Below are 24028 nucleotides of genomic sequence, written 5' to 3'. Positions count from 1 at the left end.
AAAGACAATGTAGAGGAGCAGAGCATTATACTAGGGATCTCAATGTGCTAAACATATTCCCAGTATGGGACTCACAAGTGGTATCTCTCTTTTTATCATCTGAAAGGCCAGTCAGTTTCCCGGCCCCCTCTGGCCAGAAGTATTGCTTTATCATCTGTCACATGTTTGGTTCTTAACTTAAAAATATCCTTCATCATTAGCCAACAAATCAAATCGTGTTTTTTATCTTTCAGTCTTGAAAATAACAGATTTTATCAGATTTAAAATTTAAAACTATTTTTACAGGGGAATGAGAACCTAGTGTGAAATCCTCTTCTGGTTAATGGTGGAGAATGAAATTTTACTCTCTAAGAATTTAGCAAGAGGTTACAGAGCTTATCAGGCTTTGGGTGAAAATTTAAACTGTTAGACCTACCTAGCTAGCTAAGCTGCTGGCACATCTAACTGATCTCAATTAATGAAATGCTTAATGCTTAAAGAGATTTTATTTTGTTTATACTATTGTAGATATCAAAGTATTGTCTTGAACTGCATTTCTTTTTTTTTTTTTTTTTAAGAAATTAGACCAATTCTGAAAATTTCAGCCTGAAAATGTAATATAAGGCATGAGATCACGGCAAGAGGGGAAGGTTCAGAACATTGTTTAGCAGTCGTATGGCAGGCAAAACTATCATCTGCTATAGTATCAACAAAGCAACTTGGAGCTACGCCTTTAAAATAGAGGAAATGTTCCCAGAAATCATTTTTCATACAAAAAATGTTGGTTTCCTAGCCACAGCAAGCATTTAAGTATTCTTAAAATCATGCTTATGTAGTGAAATAAACTGCTTTCTTGTATCTGATGTTAGCATTTTTTCTTCAGTGGATATGGCATGATAACATGCAGTTTCTTCAAGACAAGAACATTTTTGAACATACGTATTTTGGGTAAGTTTCTTTAAAAATGTAAATTAATGCTTCTTTTCTTCTTGCAGATTTTCATGATTTATTTTAATTAACAAATAAAATTACTGACTCTAGGTTTATGTGGCAGTTGTGTAGTAGCATCCCAAGCACACTACCAGATCCAAAAGCAGTTTCCCTGATGACAGCAAAGGTAAATATTTCAAAAGTGTATTTTGCTTATCTTAAATGGACGTTTTAATTACATTGTAACTGAGGCATTCTGTGATTAATGGTGCTTTTTTTTTTCCCCCCTCAGTTAAGCACTTCCTTTGTGCTAGAGACATTTATTCATTCAAAGGAAAAGGTATTCTATTTACTTGTAAATTTTCATTAAGTAGCTGCATGAATATAGTGAAAAGTGTTTGTAGTTTTTCATTTCAAAAGTGTGATTTTGAGATGTAGTGAGTACAGTAGACAATACAAAAACGTTTGAAGAGTGTCCTTCAACACACTCGTAATAAACACCACACAATGGAAAAAATGTGGAGATTTTAGCTTACTTTGCAGAGCATTGGGAACAACATGTCTTGTGTTCTTTTCATTTGAAGATTGTTGGATGATTCAGGTTTTAGCAAGTACTTGTTAAGGTCTAATATAGAGGACATTGTTTACCACTGAGCAACAGTTGTGCTCACGAGTTTTAAGTTACAAACACCAGTGTGAAAAACAAGAAAATTTTATTCTATCTGACTATCTGTATTTTCAGTTGACTTTTACTTCTTTCTCATCAATGGTTCCTGTCCTGGTTTCAGCTAGGATAATACTACTAGTTCTAGAGTGCCTAGGATTAGCATGATTGCAGTTACAATCAAACAGAACTAAATGGATAACAATTAAATTTTATGTGTGACTTGCAGTAGTTTCAACAGAAGTACTGTTATTTTTGTGTAGATACAACACATTTCTAGTTCATAAAACATGCAGTGGTTTGTAGTAGCTATTATGCTTAATCTAACTGATCATATAGATTTTTTAAAAAGATTAAACCATCAATTATTATTTTAAGTTATAGTTTTTTTTTCTGTATTTCTTTTTACAGCCTACAATGCTTCAGTGGATTGAACTGTTAACAAAACAGTTTAATAACAGTCAGGCAGCTTGTGAAGTAAGTGACTTAGGAACTCAGCAAAGTACAAACCAACTTTCTATATATTGTTTAACTTTCCTGGAGGTTCGTATCCCTGGAATATTTTGGACTATGAACTACTGTATTTGGCATAATTGTGCTCTATGAGATGAAATTCATCCTCTCTGAATACTGCAGATTCTGGGGAATGACTTAACTTTTATTTTCAGAAATGCATGGTCAGACCACAGGTTGTAATCAATTTGTCACTGGAGAAAAAAAAAAAAAAAAAGACCCTGCGGCGTGAAAGCCTTTGTATTTGATTAATTATGCCATACTGATTTGTGTGATTAAGAGGTGTTGGAATGAAATTGGACCAGAGAATTGGAAAGACTGACTAAGGTTTAAGGATTGGAATGGAAGGGACTGCAGCTGAATCCAAGGGAAGAAAGAACAGTGTGCTAAAACGTTGTGGCATGATGAAGAGGCTTAGAAAGGGAGTTAAAAGCAGCTCATGTCTGACTTAGCTGGAAACAGATTCGTGCATCACCTTGCTTGTGAAGCTGAGAATCTTGAACCTCTGATGTGTAGAAAAACTGAAAACTCCTAAAAGGAGGAGGAAAATATGGAAGAATGTTTTTACATTAAGAAAATCAGGAATCTGCCTGAAGGGAGTCTGGGAAAAAGTAAAAAGGGAAAAACTGAGAAACCCCAGACAAAGAATTTACTGTGATGGTGGTAAAAACAGTTTTGGGATACTGAACAAAAGTTTGTGGTAGACTTTCTATGACAGTTTGAATGTACAAGGATCCCAGTTGCATACTGCATCCTGCAGTAGACTTGATTAGATACAAATGAATAAAACTTATTGGTCTTCTACAAATGGATTCTATGTTTTTAAATCATTACATAACAGACGGGGATCGGGCGATAGTTTCATTGGTATGATGTAGTCTTAAGATGCTTAAAACGAGTGAAGGTATTTCCTGTAGTAAATAATACATTCAGTTAAATTAAAAAAGCAACTTGGATTCTTTAAACTTCTTTTCTTGTGAATAAAATAAAATTCTGGGAATCAGAATATTATTTGAAGAGTCTAATTATAAATGAGTCATTCTCTGTTGTTCCTACACATTTTCTGCCACTGGAGATAGTAAGACTTTTTAGTAAAGCTCCACATTTTAAAATGCAAAAGGGATCTAATTCAGGAGCTACATTCTTGTTTAAACCTGTCCCTGCTCTGCCAGATTCTTCAGCTGATGCTTCATTGTAAGCATCATTTGTTACTCTGTTGACATCACTTTTCAGGATAAATGTTTCCTTACAGATAATTGAATAATGGCCTGCAGAACACAGGGATAAGAAGATACTGGAAATAAATTTATATTAATGTTTATTGCTGTTGATCCTTATTCCTTTCTTCTCATGCACAGAAGACATTTATATTTCCCTTGGATTAATACTTCCTTATTCCTTAATAATAGTAACATCAATTTCTCTTCAGACTTTAGTATCATGCAAAAAGAAGATTGGACTAAAACAAGTTTGGAACAAAACTAACAAAGTATGTATCTTCTGCAGTGGTTTTTGGATCGTATGGCTGATGATGATTGGTGGCCAATGCAGATTCTAATAAAGTGTCCCAATCAGATTGTGAGACAGGTAAGAAAAGATGTTCCTATATAAATCAAGTGACTGCTTGACCAATGAACAGAAAAGGACAAATATTATGACGCATACAGTGATTCTGAAAGGTTACATTGATACCTTTAATTGTCCTATTCTTTTACATTTTTGCTTAGTGTTTAGAGAATATGCTTGTCCATGGGGGCATTATTGTTTGAAACAAAATCTGTTTTATTGCAGTGCCTTAGTTGTACAGGCAGGATCACAAAATAATACAGTAGATACATAGATACAATTTAAAGCTTATACAGCTCCCACATAATCTCTACAAATTCGAACATTCTACGTTAAAAATGCTTTTCTTTACCAGCTGGTTCAACAATGTTTGAAGATAATGCCTTCAGAAAATAAAAAGTAGTTAATTACGTATTTTCAGTGCTCCTAACGGAAAGCTTCAGTTCTAAACTTTTCTGCCTTTGTGTGTAGGTATCGTTTTAGGACATTATGCCACAAAGTTTTGTTAATACCCTTTTCTGGAAATGTTTAAAATTGGAAACAAAAAAAATAATAACCTATGTTAGTAGCATTTGAATATTTCCAGATATAAATACTATTAATAGTTTAACATATGTGTATATTTTCTTTGCAAGTTGTTCAATTAAAAACTAACTGTACCATTACTTTATCTCACTTGAACCCTCCAACTGGTTTAACTTCTTAAAGTACTAAGGTATTTTTTCCATTTAGAACCAGTCATTGTTTCTATATGCAGCACATCATTAAAGGAGCATATTTCGTGGGAAAACTATGCAAGATCTTAGGCAAAACTCTAATCCTTGATGAATTTTTCTAAATTTAATTTAATTTAATTTAATTTAATTAAAGAATGGCCTGAAGGAACTTGCTTAAATTTTTTTGGAAAACAAATCTCCTGATAGCCAGAGGCAAAATAAAAAGTTTGCCAGAACTATCTAAACATTCCTGAAAATAGAGATAGAAGAAAGAATAATGTTTATGAGCAGTGGTCCTAAGTCATGTTTCTGTAGTATACAGTGCACACCAATATTAAAACTTGTTTTTAGGGTTTTTCCATAAAATCTGTTCATAAAAACCAGGTTTGACTATTCTGTTGAAATACGTGGTGTCAGTACACTAATAAATGGAATGTGGATGTCTTAATCTCAGCTTTAACTTTGAATAATGTAGAGCTGGAAGTAGTACTAGGAGGCAGAATATTCTTTGCTGCAAGAATCTGTATTGGCATGTATGCAAAAGAATGAACACGTGGAGTTCATTTACTTATCATTTGCAGATGTTCCAGCGCTTGTGTATTCATGTGATTCAGAGACTGAGGCCAGTGCATGCACATCTTTATCTCCAGCCAGGAATGGAAGACTGGTAAAATAATAACACCTGAAAATTTATATATATTACATGAAGTACAGCAACCACTTTTGTCTAATGAATTACTCAAAATGGCCTTGTAAGCTTAAAATTGTACTGTTTTAATTATTTTTTATTATTCTACCCAAAATGCTCCCATTCATTTAAAATACTACATGTACTGTGGTTGGAGAAGACAGTGTCTGTAGGTCCAGTGTTTGAAGTATTTGTTCCCTTAGACTAGATTTTCTGCCTGGTTTTCCTTTCAGTATCACTGAAAAGCTGCAAGTGTAAGTTCCTCTGCTTACACGTGAGAATCTTGTACATTGGATCCAGAGGCATATAGGTGGCAGTTAAAATTCGTAAACCAGTACAAGAGGGAGGAGGTTAGAGTCCAGTCCTGTGTCGTATAACTGAATCACAGTTTTCAACACAAAACTACTGGATTTTATTTCATTCTGCTAATTACCAAGGAAACTGTCACTTTTAAAATATTTATTCTTTTGATACTTAATGGGAAGAAGAGAGTGTTTTTTCTTTCATGTCTTGGGTTAAGCTTGTGATCCTTACATGTATGATACCTTTTTCCGGAAAAAAAAAATAAAAAATGGAGCTATACTGCCATAACAAAATTCAGGACATGAAAATACAGTTTTCATATCAAAATACAGAATTCAGTTTTCTCTGGAAGACTAAATTCTACGTCTAGGCTATATTTGGCATAAGAGAAAGTGTCAGAGATCTGAATATTATAGTAGGGAAGAGTGGAAAACGAAGTTTTTCTGGAAAAAAGGACAGGTTCAGATGATTTTATACTCCATGTATTGTGTGAAATGTCTAAATCTGATTACGTTTTCAGTTCGGATGACATGGATGGTCCTGTGGAAGACATCGGCAGTCGCTCTTGTGTAACACGTTTTGTGAAGACTCTCTTGTCAATTATGGAGCACGGTGTTAAGCCTCACAGTAAACATCTCACTGAATACTTTGCCTTTCTTTATGAATTTGCCAAAATGGGAGAAGAGGAAGTGAGTATAGCCTTAGATATACGTGTGCAATTTGTAAAACTACATGTCTGTATTTTCAAGTAACTCAATATGTACATATTTCAGAGCCAGTTCTTGCTCTCGTTGCAAGCCATATCAACAATGGTCCATTTCTACATGGGAACTAAAGGACCTGAAAATGTAAGTTTGAGTATCTTTTATAATGAGAACTAGTCTTTCCTATCTGTATATATGAGATCATTGATGCTATGTCTCATGAACTGTGTTTCAGCTGTTAAATTAAAATTGCTTTAATCATGCAGTATTCTCAATGTTCAGTTGAACATTATATATAAAAAAGATGCTGAATTGACTATTCTATAAACTACAGTTCTCTGTTTAGTACAAAAAGAGAAATTAGGCAGAAGCAATTAAAATTGCCATCATCACACTGTTAACAACTGATTGCATGTTCGTTTTGTACAAATTAAGCATTTAAACTTGTTTATATATATATTTCTTTTTTTTCCTTCAGCCACAGGTTGAAGTACTTTCTGAGGAAGAAGGGGAGGAAGAGGAGGAAGAGGAAGATATACTTTCTTTAGCAGAAGAAAAATACAGGCCTGCTGCACTTGAAAAGATGATTGCCCTGATTGCTCTTCTAGTGGAACAATCTCGCTCAGAAAGGCAAGAGCTTCTGAAAACACAAAAGCAAATTTTAATATAAGTTAGTTCAAAATGGGGATAGATGGTTTTGTTTTGTTTTGTTTTTTAATTGGTTTAAGCTTTTAACAACATAGATCAACTTGTACATGGGTCCTTTAAGCTGTTAACCATTTTAAGATAAATATTTTGTCACTGTTGACAAAACAAAAGATTGAGGCTAAAACACTGAATACATTCAGTTGCCCTGATTTGGATTTCCTTTTTTTTTTTTTTTTTTTTCTTTTTTTCTATTTTTTTTAATTTGGTCTGTCAAATTAGAAAATATTATTTTTATTTAGTTTTATGCCACTACTTGTATTTTTCTTGTATATCCTGATACTGAAGAGCATGAACTAGCATTCACAGTCCTGAATTTCTCCGTAACCTGACTTAATAATCTCTGAAGTAAAATGATGAAGGTTTTCTTGTATTTTTAGACATTTGACTTTATCACAGAATGACATGGCAGCATTAACAGGAGGAAAGGTAATTAATTTAAGTATGAATATATAAACCTCAAAAAAATGCACATTTGTGTACACAGGTAATTGTAGACAATATACTAATATCTTATTATTTGTTTTAGGGTTTTCCTTTTTTGTTTCAACATATCCGTGATGGAATCAACATCAGGCAAACTTGCAATCTCATTTTCAGTTTGTGTCGGTACAATAATCGACTTGCAGAACATGTAAGTATCAGCAGCTACAGCTATTTGTTGAAGATCTTATCTAATAAGTGTAATGGGATTATTTATTATTTTAACTGAAAAAGCACAAGTCTAAGTGAGTTTTGTTTGTTTTGTTTTTAAGATTGTGTCCATGCTTTTCACATCTATAGCAAAGTTGACTCCTGAGGTATGTAAACATACTACCTGTATATTAAATAATTTGTATTAATATTTTTTCTGTTTTAAATTACTTAAATAATCCTTTGCTAATCAAAAATCTTGCATGGAAGATGATCCATGAAAGTTTTTGTGACATAAAATAAGCTCTAACTGCGCTGTATATTAAGTTTTCTAAAGCAGAAATCTGGTATGCAGTTTCTGATGGAAGTTTTATTCAAAGCCAAACATGCTTCTAGATTCTCCACCTATGTTAATTAACTTAAAAAAAAATGGTAACAGTAAAATGTGTATGTTAGAATAAGTGGAGATAAGGAATTACCATCTGTTTGTTCAAGTTTTGGCTCACTATTCTGCAATTCTGTGCATGTAAACACATTTCTCAGTCAGAATAAATTCCTGCCCTGGTAATAACAAAATACTGAGAGTTCCAAATGGATTCCACATGGAAAAATATATACAGAGTGGAGAAGTGTATGCTCACACAAGGACATTCTTGTATACTGCTGTCAGAAAAGAAAAAACAATCAGGAAAAATTGAGGGCATGTCAAGCAGAGGTGACATGATTGTGGATGGAAAAGAAGCACATGCAAAATCATTCTCATGACAGCTTTGCTTTGTGTGATAGAATGGGCACTATCAGATGACAGTCTACTTCCCTCCTATCATGCTAACATTTGCTACATTTTTATGCTTTCTTTGCTTTGCACTTATACACATGCACAAGAGACATTTTTAGTGAGGTGCAAAATATAAAATAGTAATAATAACCACTTTACTAAAGCATTGTTAAAAGCTGGGTGACTTAGCAAACTTAAAAAAAATAATACTATATCACATTAGAGTGACCATGTTAGAGGAGACGTGTTGCTGTTTTCAGAGGGAAACTGTATGCCAGTAATAATGATCAGTGTCAACCCTCAGAAGCTGTGATGTTTTAGATAAATTTTTCAGGATCCATGTTACATGTTCCGCAAATGCTTAAAAATTATAAATTTCTAAGATAGTGATATTACACACACACATATATATAAAAACAGAGTCAGCTGTTGAATTCTTAAATGTTGCATAGCTTGATTTTTTTCCCATTGTTCAGAGTAATGTCTGGCTTAAAATACCTGTTGTTCCCTTGTAACTATATATTTCTACTAGAGATCCTGTCTAGTTTGATAATGTTGCCTTGCAGTAGCTATAATCAGTGGGTTAGTTCCATGCATAGCTGTAGTAGAAATAAGATATAGATACAGACAGATGGATTATTTACAGATTAAGTAATAAGGGATTAAAAGCAATTAAAATGTTCACATCTGAAGTTGGTAGATTTTTTTTTAAATCGAAATATTTTGGGATGCCTTTTTGAGTTTATAAAAGAATTAATAGAATAAATGAAATAGATTAAAATGTTTATTTTTATTTTTATGCGTTACAGGCAGCCAATCCTTTTTTCAAATTGCTGACTATGCTAATGGAATTTGCTGGTGGACCCCCAGGAATGCCCCCCTTTGCTTCTTACATTCTGCAGAGGATATGGGAGGTACAACACGTTAAAAAGAAAAACAATTAGAAGCTAAATTGTATTTCTCTTGTTCGCTTTTTTGTGTATATAAAAGGATTTTCCATTTCAGTGTCATCTTTGCTGCATCGATTCATGATCTTTTTTTAAAAAAACATTTCTTTTCCAAAGGAACAGCAATGGTTAATATATGTTAAAAGTTCTACTCTAGCTATTAATTCTATTTTAACAGCATTTTGGTTAACTGGTATTTCAGTTTAAATTTTAGTTTAATGAGAAATTAATTCAAAATAGGGGTCTAGAGTGCTGCCTCTGGGAAAATTCTGCTGTTTTTTTCTGAGTTATCCTTTTGTGAGGACTGTAAACTGTTTCAAGGCCCTTCTTTGGTTATTTTATTTACCATTATGTACTAGTTAAGTGAATATTAGATTGATACTTTTTGTTCTCCGTAAAATGATCACTAACATTTTAACCCATAAAATAGGTGCTAATTTCATTCTGTTGACTAATTGCTCTGGTGTAGGAGCGTTGTTACTTGCACTTCGAAAGAGAAAAAAAGACTTCTTAACCAAGTGGCACAGGGATACACTCCTTGATCTGAGAAGTAGATCAGGAGTTACACCTTTAGCTTCAGCTAACTGCTGTTTGAGTTCACGGTTCAGTTTATTGTATTTATTCCTGTCAAAGAACAGCATGTTCACCCTAAAGACTGATAAGGGTAAACCGTTGAACATCCTTTCCTGTTTAATACCCTTAAAAAAAAAAAAAAAAAAAAAAAAGGACGGAGGGGTCACAGGAGGAAGTTTGTAAAACTTGTGCAGAATTCAGACCTGTGATAAAACAGAACTACTGAAGTGCTGTGGGATAGAATATGGAAGGCTAAGAGTATTTTTCTCCTGGGTAAGAGCAGTGATAGGATACAAACAGTCAGGTAATCTGGAAAAGCATATACCAGCTGGGTTTCTGATCTGCATATGAGTTAGCTGTAACTGCTGTACCTCATGTAAAAGGAGTTCAAACAGAGGATCTCAAGGTCAAGAATTATATCCAACTGTTCTCTGCGTACAAGGAAGTCATAGGTTATGAATTTCTCTTAGCAATAAGGAAACCTTTGCAAAAGAGTGTTTGGAATTAACCTACCTATAACAACAGACAAGTTTATGGCACGAAGTACATGTGCTTCGTGTTTCAATAAGTGGCCACAAAGTTTGTAAGTGGTTATGCAGTTCTCTTTTGTAGTTCCCTCCTCTTTCTCACAACACAAACTGAACTTAGAGAGGAAGCTATCAGTGATGGGTTTCTGTTGGAAAGCCAAATGTTAGGTGTAGATGTCATCAGTTTAGTTTCTGGTGTTGCCAGCATAATTATCCTCACCTTGTTGACACATTTGAAGGCTTAGAGAGAGAAATTGTGTAGGCAGGGACAAGAGGCACAGTAGTTAATGCACAGACAGACGGATTTAGGGCACAGAACCAACTTTTGCAGCCCTTCCAGTGTCTAGAAGCTGTTAAAAAAATAATTGATTGATGAAGATGGTGACCAGTGATAGTGTTTTTCTAACATGGAGGAAATCTGACAGATCATATTGTTATTTCTAAAAATGGGGGGCAATTGTTCTTGATGTGTTTATTTTTTAATGGAGATTAATATTTTATAAGCAGGGGTTTGATCATGTCAGCTTCTCATATTCTTCAGGTGTGTTATGGTAGTAGGGAGAAGCTTCAGCAATGCAGTTACTGCCTGCAGATACCTATGCAGAGGGAGTTCCTTTCTAATTGTCAGGATACCTGCACTGTAAGGTTCATAGAAAGCAGATTAAAAAAACTACCAAATGAAAGAATTGTTGGTCTAGTAATATGTCAATAAATTTACAACCCCTCAGAACCAGAAAGTCACAATAACTTATGTTGAGTCTTGTAAGGTTTTCATAATTGTACGATAGCACTCCACAGGCTTTCCATTATCTTTGAAAAGCACGAGATGAATGTATTTTTGAAAATGATTAGTCAAAAAAAAACACATGACAGCACGAAGCTATATCAACATATTCGCATACCATTTGTTTTCTTCTAACTTGTGTTAAAAACCCTAATTCAGTACTAAGGTTTTGTGTTAGCTTTGTTTGTAAAGACAAGGCAATTAAGTTTTAAAAGTGCTTAACGTTTTAATGCTTGAATATCTTAAAATATACAGAAAAGGACATGTAGAGTAACTTCCTAGACTTGTATTTTCAACAGTTTTGAACAAGATTCAGGAAAAAAAAAAAAAAGCAAACTGAAATTTAACAAGTGGTTTTTTTTGTCTGCCATAACATTAGGGCCTTGCTTGTGCTTTGATAGCCCTATGTGATTTTCAAAATATATTTTGAAGGACTTGATAGTTATTTTTAGGTTAATGTAATCAGTAAATATTATCAAAGTTAATGTACTCTTTTTGATTTTTCCATTCTTTCAGGTCATTGAATACAACCCATCTCAGTGTCTGGATTGGCTGGCTGTGCAAACACCTCGAAATAAACTCGCTCACAGCTGGGTGCTGCAAAACATGGAAAACTGGGTTGAACGTTTTCTTCTGGCACATAACTATCCTAGAGTGAGAACTTGTAAGTTAATTTAAAATTTAAAAAATGATTTTGCTGTTGCAGCAAGTAATTGTGTATGGGGTATTCCTGTGACAATTGAAATACGTCTTGTGCTTGTATTTTCCTCCTTTTCCAGTTGTTCTAAGATTGCTATATTTTAAAATATCAACGTTTTACTACATAATATTTTAGATGGAAGCTATATTTTAATTTGATTACTGAAATGAGATGTTGGTAGGTTCTTTAATATATGTGGTTAATCTACGTGCTTCAGGAAAACCAAAAGAAGAAAAACAACTAATCCAAGCTGTTCTCCGTAGTTTTCATCCCATAGTTGCTTGTAGGTAGGAATAGTACTTGCTCTTCTTTCACCCATCACAGAGTAATCTTTAGTGAAGTCCTTTGAACCTGTGGATGAAGGAGAAGGAAGTCTGTGCTTCTGCCCAGCTCCAGCATATCCTTCCTCTGTAGTTTGTTCTGCCAGGAATCACATTGCCAGGCTATTGCCAAGTTCAGCCGTTCAGGCTTTCCTGTGTCTAAGTTGTGTTGTAAAGGAGATATGATAGCTATAGGCCACTCTGAGCTTTAATACAATATCTGTGGTAGAAAGATGCAGAAACTGGAGGGGCAGCTTTGTAACTAACTCCAGCTGTTAAACAGGGTTGAAGAGGTAGTGAGGTCTTGATCAAGCAGTAGACAATTCTGCCATAGAAAACATCTGTTCGTGTATTTTTGTTCTGGGATGCATGGTGTTACAGTAGTTAGAACCAAGCAGTAGACAGAAATACAGAGTGAATAGGCCTGAAAGCTAATCTTAACACCTCTTTTAACGAGCTTTGTGCTAGTCTTATCCACACAGTTATTTTAATTTCCAGTGTGAGTATAGTAATACCAGATTCTGTAAAATGCTTTGAAATCTGTATATGGAACAAATGTGTAACAAATTTGTTTTTATTATTTGAAGCTGCAGCCTATCTCTTGGTGTCGCTTATTCCAAGCAATTCCTTCCGTCAGATGTTCCGATCAACCCGTTCTTTGCACATCCCTACACGCGATCTGCCTCTCAGTCCCGATACCACCGTAGTTCTGCATCAAGTCTACAACGTGCTTCTTGGCCTTCTTTCAAGAGCTAAACTATATGTCGATGCTGCTGTTCATGGCACTACAAAACTTGTGCCCTACTTCAGTTTCATGACATACTGTTTGATCTCAAAAACTGAGAAACTCATGTTTTCTACCTACTTCATGGACTTATGGAACCTTTTCCAGCCCAAACTTTCTGAGCCAGCTATAGCCACCAACCACAACAAACAGGCTTTGCTGTCCTTTTGGTACAACGTCTGTGTCGACTGTCCAGAGAATGTACGCCTTATTGTACAGAATCCTGTGGTGACGAAGAACATTGCCTTCAATTACATCCTCGCAGACCACGACGATCAAGATGTGGTGCTCTTTAACCGTGGGATGCTGCCTGCCTACTACGGCATCTTGCGCCTCTGCTGTGAGCAGTCTCCTGCATTCACGAGGCAGTTGGCTTCTCACCAGAATATCCAGTGGGCCTTTAAGAATCTTACACCACATGCCAGCCAGTACCCAGGAGTAAGTAGATTGATACCCAGAAGTATGATTTTATCATCAGTATTTCCTCTTTTACTGGATTTGTCTTTTAATGAAAGGGATGAAAAGACCTATTAGATATATCCAGTGGAAAAAACATTTTATTTCCTGTTATAAGTAATTGATAATGTGTTTAGATCTGATTACTGTACTTTTGGGTAAGGATTTTTTCCCTTGCGGTATATAGCAGTTGGAGAGCAGATGTTTTTTTCTGGAAGCAGATGCTGATGATTCCACTATTCTTCAATATTCTGTACACCAGTCTAGTTCTATGAAGCAGGGAAAGAGCCTTTAATGGTCTTGCATTGTAACACATTGAGTTGGAGGAATTCCCAGTAAATTGCTTCTCTGCTTTCAGTTTCTGGAATAGGACCAAGATTTGATGGCCTCATGGTCCCTACTTGGGAACACCTGTGTACCTTTTGTAAAGTATTGGTACACTGGGAGTTCCACTGTCTCTGCAATAATATGTCACGGTAAAAATAGATACTAGTTAAAATTGCCCATGTGTAATGGTGAAAAATCAGGTTCACAAAGTTTTTAAGAGAAAAATCACAGAGATTTTTTGCCCTCTGTAGAGAAGGAGAGTATACAGTATATTCTACTTAGAACTCCAGTCTAGTTCAGCTCACAGATTAAATTTATACTGTGGAAGTTCTGGGAATAGTCCTGCTGCCTTAACTGTTTGCATCTGTCCTTGGAAGTCTCAGTCTGTGTCACAAGGGACTGCAGTTACTTTACTACGTGTTTTCCATGCCTGTAGGACTTCAGTGAGTTTTAGCCCAAGCAGCTTCCTGAATTCTGTTATTTAGAGTATGAGAGTATGAATAGTATCACCAGAGTATGTGCTTAATCGTGGTTAAAAAAAACCAAAACAATCAACACCTTCAACTCCCCAAGGAAAGACAGGAAGTTTGGGCACGTGGATCAGGATTTCCCAGATTCTTCTGTCTATGTATATGTAGCAATGAACTGCAGTGTTAGAAAGCACCAAAACATACATTTAAGGTTCAAAAGTATTATCTCAAATACCTGCCATAATCCACACAGTAGATATTAAAGGCTAAAAGCAAACCGCGCTGAAGATAGGTGAGGAATATCTGCACTTTCTTTGTCAGAATTTTATTTTTAGGAACTGTTTTAATTATTTAAGTTGAAAATGTCTTCTGATTTTATAACTTTACTACAAGGGTTAAAATGTTAGCCCATCTGAAGTTGCTTAATATGTTATGTTTTATATATTACTTAGTAGAAGTAATACAGAGGAGTAAATAAGAAGATACAAACCATAACTGAGAGATTTACGTAAATTTACGTAAAAATTACGTAAAATTTTTATGTGTTTCAGGCAGTAGAAGAGCTGTTTAACCTCATGCAACTGTTCGTAGCTCAGAGACCAGACATGAGAGAAGAAGAGATAGAAGACATAAAGCAATTTAAGAAAACAACCATAAGCTGTTACCTGCGCTGCTTGGATGGACGATCTTGTTGGACAACTTTAATAAGGTACGTTAGTAGTGAAGCTGCAGTGTAATAATTGAATTCTGTTTGAATAAGAACTGCATTTCATAGAATGTGAAGTATGATGAAAATTAGTGTTGTTCCAGAGTCAATTGGTTGCAAATATAATTTATTTTAGAAGGTTTCAGCATCTAAAAATTCAGAAGTTATGCAAAAAACAAGGTGTGAAACAAGATAAATATTGTCATGTTTCAAAATAAACACCATGACAAAACTGCTTTAGTAGAGTCCTTGGGAAAAACAAAAAACAACAACAACAACAACAAAAAAACAACAACAACAAAAAAAAAAAAAAAAACACAAAAAAAAAAAAACAAAAAAAAAAAAAAACAAAAAAAAAACATTTAAATGTACTAATTCAGCATTTAAGCTGAATGCCATTCTCAGCCTACCATGATTTATCTAGATTTGGCAAAGCAGTAATTTCAGCTATTGTTGTTGATATTTGTTATTCTTGGGCAGAAAACTTAGTTAGAAATTGTGCCTATGGAACATTTTTATTGCATCATATCTTCAAATAGTTTTTCATTTCTAGTGTATGTTAATAGCATATCTGAAACTGTTGCTTTTTTTTTTTTGTCAGTATAACTAGAAATTGCCTGTACACATAGGTCAGGTACTGGGATTTTAAAATGAACTGATGATGGACAGAAAGAGACTTGTGAGCAGGAGAACAGCCTGTGTCACTTGAAGGGTTTACATACAGTCATCTCTCGTAGAATGCAACCAGATTTTCCCATGTGCACTGGAAGTATTGCAGTGCTGAGATGAGTGGTTCATTTGCTATGCATAACCCTTTCTGTTCTGCTATAAGCATAAAATGTTCTGATAGAAATGGTTTTACACATTTCAAAGTCCAAATATATGCTTAACTGGACCCATCTATTGAGATGCGTTATTTGAAAAGCATAAAGTTCTGTCTTTAGAAGTACATTTTAAAGTACTTCTTGAAGTACCTAGCTTTTAAACATTTTTGCAAATATTATTTGGGAAATATCTCCTTAAAAGCTATTTATAAGTTACTTTGGACAGCAGGTTGTTTAAAAAGGAAGTTGACATCAGATACGTCTTTAAATGAAAAAGTTTATAAAAAAAAAAAAAAGAGAATAAGCATGTTATTTTTGGCCTTCTGTGATAATTTTTAAAATAATAGCGTGAGCTTAAAAAATTTAAACATTGGTATGAATTATGAAAATACATGCATTTTTCAGTGTTCTCAATATTTGGATTTTTTTCCTAGTGCCTTCAGAATATTATTAGAATCAGATGAAGACAGACTTCTTGTTGTGTTTAACAGAGGATTGATTCTGATGACTGAGGTAAGTATTCTGCTATTTAATTTTAATGAACACCTCGCTTTCTTATTGCTTCATTGCTCCTTCCTGACAACATTTGCTTTAAATTGTTGTAATATTGTATCATTTAAAATAAATATATGAAATATGTGGATGAAGTACTGGCATATATGTAAAACATTAAAATCTTGAGGGTCATAGGAAGAAAAAAAGAAAAAGGAAAAAAAAAAAAGAATTTACCAGACACGCCTGAACACTGATGTAGGAGTTTAAATGAATAAATTTGAGACAATAAAAATCTTCATACTGGATTAAGAAGAAAGCTTAATCGGTAACAGAGATTTGGTAGGATAACTGTAAAAGGATGTAGCTTAAATTGGAAACATGAGCAAGAAATAAATAGGTGATAGATCATTTTGTGTATCAAAGACAGGTACACTTGCTCTGAAGTTCATAATGGAGAGCAAATTAGGTCTACAGAAAGCTTGTAAATTATGAAAACATGGGAAAAAGATGATGGGAGATATTGTGGTTTACTCTACTATAGATCCCAAACCAAGAAAATGTGTGAGGTCTTTTATGATTTGGGAGTAATAAGAGATTGCAAGAACTTTGAGTTCTTTTGAGAAGAAATGCTTGGTAACATTTGTTCATCTGCTCTCGGGCATGATTGTCACAGTTTTGTGATGCAGCAAGTGGGGAATGTGACTGGAGAGTTCTAAAGGATTCCAAGTCATGTAGGCACTGACTGAGAAGGTGCAGCTGGGAGGCAGTCAGTGAGCAGGAGCAGGAAATGAATCTCTTACTCTTAAGAATGGGAAGAGAGAAATCAGATGACCTTGATGCATTTAGAGAATTAGTTGGTAAGGTGCGATGGCAGCAAATCTGAGAAGAAAAATGTGCAGATACTCAAAGGGCAAAACTACCCACACGTGAAGAAAGGGTAGGAAGTCTAGTAGGAAATGAATTTAGATAAATCAGACACTCTCTGTTAGCATGAAGAGAAAGAAGAAAACACGCAAAGAGTGGAAAGAAAAGCAGATTTATAATACTGAACATAAAAGAACAAAAGAAGAATGTGAAGGATAAAATTAGAAAGATCTAAGCAGAAAACTGCAACTAGCAAGAGATGTTATGAGTTAGTAAGAAATTCTTAGTAAGAAAGTGACAGCACAAAATAGGAAGAAATGGAGGGAGGAAGGAAGGGAGGGATGTTGGGTGGTTTTGAGAGCAGGAATAACATTTAAGATGATCTAGATATGTTGGAGAAACTGAGTAAAAATAAGAAGAAAATCATTCTTGATATATGCAGATTGGTGTCACCACAGAGGGGATAATGAACTGGTACAAATCCATGGTACAAAATAACAGGGCAGGAGGTAGTTGTAGCTGTACAGTAAATGAGATAGTGGAATGGATTGCCTTAGAAGCTGTCAGCACAACTGGAAGTCTTCAGGAGTACTTTGAGCAAACATCTGTCATGGATATAGAGATATTTAGTTTGCCTTAAGGCATGTGGGTGGATTTGATGTTGCTTTGAGTTGATTCCAACCCTATTCTAATATGGTTTCTATTTAAAATATATATATATATATATATTTAACTTTGTGATGTCAGTACTTTGTATTGTCTGGGACATAATGTGATAGAAAAGGCTGGAATTACAGAAACAGAAAAGATACAAATGATGACACTGCAGTACTGTGAAATTTGAGTTTTCATGAGCTTGTTATAAATATAAGCCTCTTAACTAGTTGCAGTTAGTTACTCCAGAATTCGTTGCTCTCTGTCTTGTAAATGCATACATTCCATAAACTCAAGCTAAAAAGTTAGGAACTTTTCAAGGCTTTATCACATCCAGAAAAGTTTTCCACATAGTGGGGATGGCCATGTATCTTTTATCTTCACTATAATTGAAAAAAGCACCGTGTTGAGATTGTGCTTTATAGGGAATGAGATTAATGTTTGTATATCTTTGAAATAGCCCAACAGATTAAATAACTTTTCTTAGGCCTTGTGCTAGAATTTTTATGGTGTTGGGAAATCAGTTGCTTTTCTTTTCTGATATTTCTATAAATCACGGGTGCCCACAAGATATTTTTATTAGAAAGGGAGAAATAATTCATCTGATGTATGTACAATCATAATACACAAGTTCTTAAGCAGGACATTTTAAAAAAGAACTACTGTCTATGTCAATCGTATTTCCTCCCCTCCCCCCCTCATTTTTTGAGCAGAGCTGGGCAGTTACTTGTTATAGACATTATTGTTATAGTAAATCTTACAAATTCAGTTTCCTTCTGGTCTGCACGTGTGAAAAAATTCATGACTCTAGTTTTTGGATTAAGTGAGAAGAACACAAGGCAGACTTACATGACCAAATGCAGGTCTCAGTTTAACTTCCGTAGAAGATTACTTACTGTTCATTGTTATTGAAACTGTATGTTCAGGTCAACAGTTATATTTAGTTGCTGTAAAAGATACCTGGTGATTCATTCTCTATTTCCTTCTTTCTTCCTCTCTCCCCCACCTTTTTTCTTTTTAATCTCTCTCATAGTAAATATGCTAAGTGCATATACAAATTTATTCTCTTTTTAAAATGTCATTATCTTTTGTAACTTTGTGATTACATCTGGCACGGTATTCTTTTATACCTTTTTTTTTTTGTGTGCATAAAATAATGTAAAAGCGGTGTCTGTAGGATAGAAATGATAAAGTGTGTTAGGTGGCAACATAAAGTGTTGTGGGTTTTTTCTTCGTAGTCCTTTAACACGTTGCACATGATGTACCACGAGGCTACAGCTTGCCACGTGACTGGAGACCTGGTAGAACTTCTGTCTATATTCCTTTCAGTTCTTAAATCAACACGTCCATATCTTCAAAGAAAAGGTTTGATTATAACTCTTCAAAGGATTATTATGTCTGTTGTCTGTTAATTAATTTTCATGACCTAAAACTTAGTATTCTGTCTTGCTTATTATCTATGTTTACAAACTTTCAATGCAGTAGCAGATTATTTTTAAATTGTTACTTATTAAGTTCTTTTTTGGCATAATCTGACTAGATTAAGTACGTTTAATAGTAGCAGATCAATGAGATTGAATCTGGCTTTTAGATTGATAAAAAATGTTAGAGGAAAGAAGATTATTCAGCAGTAAAATTCTGGGCTTCATTTAAAGAGCTTTTGTGAAATTCACTAAGCAGATTTCTGTTTTTTTACCTTTGCAGATGTGAAGCAAGCTCTCATTCAGTGGCAGGAGCGAATTGAATTTGCCCATAAGCTTTTAACTTTGCTAAATTCCTATAGTCCTCCAGAACTTAGAAATGCTTGTATTGGTAAGTTGTAATTTTTAAACTGCAGTCAGGAAGGACCTGTTCTATGCAGGTATCTGATTTGCAATTCAAATTTCATTTTTACAAGTGCAAATACTTATTAGGTGCTCTGTAGATTGGGATTTTTGAAACTAATATTGTCAAATGTATCAATATGGCCATTGTTCCTATTATAAATAATTGTATTTTCATCATTTTAAAGTTAATATTCATATTTTGCTAGGCATGCAGACTGTGTGCACAAAAAGTCAGCCTGCATTTTGAGAGGCCGTTGTGCAATGTGGCTTATTAAAAATCAGAGGCATGGTTAAGGAATAAGTCATGAATTCAGGTGTCGGGTCAGTTTACAATCCAATCCCAAATCTTTCATTAAGATTCAAGTACTAGCAAATGCTCCGCTCAGATATATGCTGAGCAAATTCATTTGAATTAACAGCTTTTAGCATAATTTTTTATGATCTGTTTTCTAGAAAGTATAATAAAAATAAAGCTTAAAGAGCTTATGGAATTGAATACATTTGTATTTTTAAATTGTAGGCAAAGACTTTATACGTAATGTGTCTGTTTTGCACTAGAAAGGCCTATTCCAAAATCTTTTTCTAGTATAGTTTTTTTTTTTTTAAGAAAAATATTATTTTAATGGATATAATCTGAATTCTTACGCATGCTAATGAAGGCCTAAAACTTTGTCCACATGAAACCTTTTCTGTGTGATTTGCATGCATTTTCCTCTTATTTTGAGTGCCTTTCTCATTGTCCTCCTGACTGCTGCTGGTTACATTTTCCAGGCATCAAACCTGATATGTTAAAGAAGAAGGAAAGAGGGTAATTTTATTGAGCTTCTACTTCCTACGAGCTGGCACCCCTCTCATTGGTTGTAGATCTACCACTGAGCAGGTTTGCTGCCAGTGGCAGAGGTGAAGGGAACCTTGACCGATTCAGGTGTATTCACGTTGCGTGTTACTCACAGTAAGCCTACCTCCACAGTGCACCCTAGCAAAAGAGAGATGAGAGTTTGACAATGCATGAGCCATAAGTTAAACTGTCTTCTGTTAAGAAATAACAATTTGTAATAGCAAAAAAACTTTTTGTTTGTAGATGTCCTCAAGGAGCTTGTACTTTTAAGTCCTCATGATTTCCTACATACTCTGGTTCCATTTCTACAGCACAATCATTGTACATACCACCACAGTAATATCCCAAGTAGGTATTTCAGTGATTGTATTTTGAAGTTCTGTTATGCTATTATTACTCTGTCATGTTCCTTGCTGATGTCAAATATTGACCTTTTTAATATATCCCTGTTTTATCCTAACTTGTACTACAGTGTCTCTAGGACCTTATTTTCCATGTCGTGAAAATTTGAAATTAATAGGGGGAAAAAGCAATATTCGTCCTCCACGTCCTGAACTTAATATGTGCCTCTTGCCTACAATGGTGGAAGCCAGCAAGGTATGTAAACACATAGTCTTATCAATAGCTATTTCTCTGTTGTTTTCCCTTTTTATAGAACTATTGTAATAATCCAGTAGCAGAATATATTTACATTTTATTTGTAAACAAAGCATAATTCTTCTTCAAGATGTGTTGTCCTCATATACTCCATTCTAGATGTGCACTCCAGAAGCACCATTTCCCTGCCCTTGGTGATTACACAGCTTCATATTCTAGACATGATAAGTGTTTAAACCTTGTGCTCAGGGGAAAAAAAAAAAGCACACAAAAAATTCAACCAACCAACAACAAAAACACATTTTGATAATCTTCCAATCTGTTTGTAGCATTTATAAAAGAATATTCAGGAACCACCCTGGGATAATCCAAATGGGTTTCAAACAGTGTTTAGATTTATTAACATACAGTTAAGTCAAACTTCCAGGTTTCATTAGAGTCCGCTCCACCAGGACTCAGACACAATCTGCTCTTTGTTTCGGTGAAATGCCAATACCTGAAATACATAGGGCTATTTTGTAGGGCTTTAAGTCTTTTACTTTCTGTTTTCCCTTCCTGATGGGATGCCAGCTTTGGTGGGGCTACTTTGTAGTCACTTGCCATGTCCCATTATTACAGTACCACAGTGGTGGGATTCAACTCACATAACTTTGCCTATCTAGAAGGTCTATGCCCAGCCCTTCCTGTGGTTAATGGAGAGGAATCGGTACCCTCAGAAGGAGGCTGATCCTTCTTGCCTTAGTGATCCGAGTCTGGATCAGTGACACTTCCTCTGGAGGAGTCCCTCTCCATTGACAGCAGGGATTGCTCACACAAGTCGATGATAGATAGCTAAAGTCAGGTAAGATGAATCCCACCTTAACACGAATATGTGTGGACAATCATTCGACGAAGGAAAACTGGTTACTTGCTGTACAATAGCCGTGGTTCTTCAAGATGCTTTGTCCACACAGATTCTGCGGTGGTCCTCTTGTGCTAACGCAGAGCCCTGTCATGGGGGATTCTTATCGGTGAAGGAATTGAGTGGTGGTTGAAGCCGCCATACCCCTTATGCCCTCAGGTACAGTGGTCGCAAGGACACACTGGGTGCAGGCACAGCCCCAGTGGACACTGCTATTCAGAAAGAATCCAATCTCCTGCACATGGGGCCTATGTGCACATAGATGGGAATCTGTGTGGGCAACACATTTCGAAGAAGCACGGTTACTGTAGGGTAAGTAACCCTTCTTTTTTAAAGCTTTCAAAATGATGCTTTGTGTATTTGTGCACCATCAAATTTACTGTATGACCAAAGTTTAAATAAAAATGCCTAGAACCAGAAATTATCTATATTTTCCATCATGTATCCAGTGGTAATGGATGTGACACAAAATAATGTAAATATTTGAACTGAAAAGTCATATTATATGACACAGTACTTTACAATCTGTGATGAATTCATATACATTGGGAACCAGAAGATTTCAAAGCCTTCAAAACCCCATCCACAGTTATGTTTACCTGTGTTTTTGCATGCTTATTTTTCATTCATTTGTTTTATATAAGATGGCATTTTGTTTGCTTGAATTTTTGAGATTTCCTTTTGGCTATCTGGTTTACAGAAGCTGATGCCGTTTTGAGTGCATACATCCATAATATATTAAAATACTGGCATACAAGACCCTTGGCGTATGTTTATCATTTGCTTTGGGACATTCTTGAAAATACTGGTCTGAACGCCTGTGAAGCTTTGTCTTGATAAAATTCTGACTTGCACGGACAGTAACTTACATTATGATTTAAAAAGTAGTAGTGTGCCTGTTTACATATCTGCATATGATTTAAAATTACTGCATTCTTTTCTCATCCTCTTCAAGATAAGCTATTCACATAACTTTGCATCTTCTCAGCCTGTTTATTCAGAATCCTACAACAGAGGAAAATAGAAAGTTTTACTCGTGGGGGAATTGACTTGCCATCCCTGCTCCGATCTTTGTTGTGCTTAACAAGGACAGAGTAGCAAAACACAGCTGGACTGGGTTAGACCTGGAAATCCCCATGATGTTTTCCTGTAGTATTTGATGAAATGTTTTAGGTGAAGAAGTGCAGGGATGCTTAGGAAATCTGGTAGCGGTCCAGTTGCTTATGTAGTTTAAATGAAGTTCTCTTAAATCTCCAGGGCAAAGATGATGTTTATGATCGTATGCTGCTAGACTACTTCTTTTCTTATCATCAGTTCATTCATCTACTATGCCGAGTTGCAATCAACTGTGAAAAATTTACTGAAACATTAGTTAAAATGAGTAAGTATGAAAGTTAAACAGCTTAAAGTTTGTGTTTTGTTTTGTTTTGTTTTTTCCTGTGGTAGTTGTGAGCACTTCTCCATCAAGTTTTATATTCAAGATTTGTAAGAAGAAGCAGTGCTTGTGAAAATCACTGCACTAATTGTTCTGGAAATTACTTTTCCTTAATTCACAGAACTTTGCAGTGTGTATAATGATGCACTGCCATCTTACCTACACGACTGTCAGGCTTCAGGCCTGTCCAGGAGGGACCTGCGGCAGCCAGTGAGAATTCAGTCTCCTTGCACATTTACAGTTTCATACAGGACTCACTGAAATTGGTTCTTTCGCCGACTAAACTAACTAAAAAGTTAGTTCTTTTTAAATGGCTTTGTGTCAGCTGTACATCATCTCTTAATGCCATTTCTGGCAAGTACTATTTATCTTCCCAGGAGCGTATGGACCATCTAGACAGCCGCTGATGGTGTTGATTCTGTTGTAAAACATGGATGTGTCTCACTCCATCTTCTGGGAACCCATCACAAATTAACCAAATCAGTAACCACCCAGTCACATAGTTTGTACCTGAAAACATAAATACTGTATCAGCTCACCATTAAGTACCACCAGTATTTGGGTTTCCTTCTGTCACAGTGTAAGCGTTGTTTTTCTGTTACGAGCAAGGCATTCCTGGGTTTATCTGGCTGCTCCGCTCATTCTGCCTGGTTCTCTGCAGGACAGCATCCTGCCTTGAGTTGCCCCGTTAATTGCACGTCACTCTGAAGGCATATCATGGTGGTTGTTTTTTCCACCAAGGACTCAGAATAAACTGTTTTTCAGTGTGGTAGGCGCAGAGGCACAAACGTTGCAGTCACACAAATACAGCTGTTACAGAG

The 24028-nt window shown here is 35.2% G+C and overlaps 1 protein-coding gene across 4 annotated transcripts in view; it reads left to right on the top strand.

Annotated features, from left to right (window-relative positions):
* USP34 (ubiquitin specific peptidase 34) overlaps positions 1-24028 on the top strand; it is a 127505-nt gene that overhangs the window by 99401 nt on the left and 4076 nt on the right. For 2 of the 4 annotated variants that reach the window (XM_032184082.1, XM_032184080.1), the window contains exons 54-76: positions 863-927; positions 1021-1096; positions 1202-1249; positions 1985-2050; positions 3593-3673; positions 4950-5035; positions 5880-6048; positions 6133-6207; positions 6542-6693; positions 7149-7197; positions 7298-7402; positions 7524-7568; positions 8989-9093; positions 11527-11674; positions 12618-13252; positions 14619-14776; positions 16032-16110; positions 18849-18975; positions 19315-19422; positions 20518-20622; positions 20747-20871; positions 21932-22084; positions 23030-23153. In XM_032184082.1, the coding sequence (XP_032039973.1) occupies positions 863-927; positions 1021-1096; positions 1202-1249; positions 1985-2050; positions 3593-3673; positions 4950-5035; positions 5880-6048; positions 6133-6207; positions 6542-6693; positions 7149-7197; positions 7298-7402; positions 7524-7568; positions 8989-9093; positions 11527-11674; positions 12618-13252; positions 14619-14776; positions 16032-16110; positions 18849-18975; positions 19315-19422; positions 20518-20622; positions 20747-20871; positions 21932-22084; positions 23030-23153 (2884 nt within the window). The remainder of the gene's footprint in view (positions 1-862; positions 928-1020; positions 1097-1201; positions 1250-1984; positions 2051-3592; positions 3674-4949; positions 5036-5879; positions 6049-6132; positions 6208-6541; positions 6694-7148; positions 7198-7297; positions 7403-7523; positions 7569-8988; positions 9094-11526; positions 11675-12617; positions 13253-14618; positions 14777-16031; positions 16111-18848; positions 18976-19314; positions 19423-20517; positions 20623-20746; positions 20872-21931; positions 22085-23029; positions 23154-24028) is intronic. The other 2 variants (XM_032184083.1, XM_032184084.1) reach the window with 2 other exon arrangements.

Source organism: Aythya fuligula, chromosome 3, assembly GCF_009819795.1.
Source record: "Aythya fuligula isolate bAytFul2 chromosome 3, bAytFul2.pri, whole genome shotgun sequence".
NCBI lineage: Eukaryota > Metazoa > Chordata > Aves > Anseriformes > Anatidae > Aythya > Aythya fuligula.
Note: the sequence above shows the minus strand (reverse complement) of the source record. Positions and strands in the feature narration are given on the sequence as shown.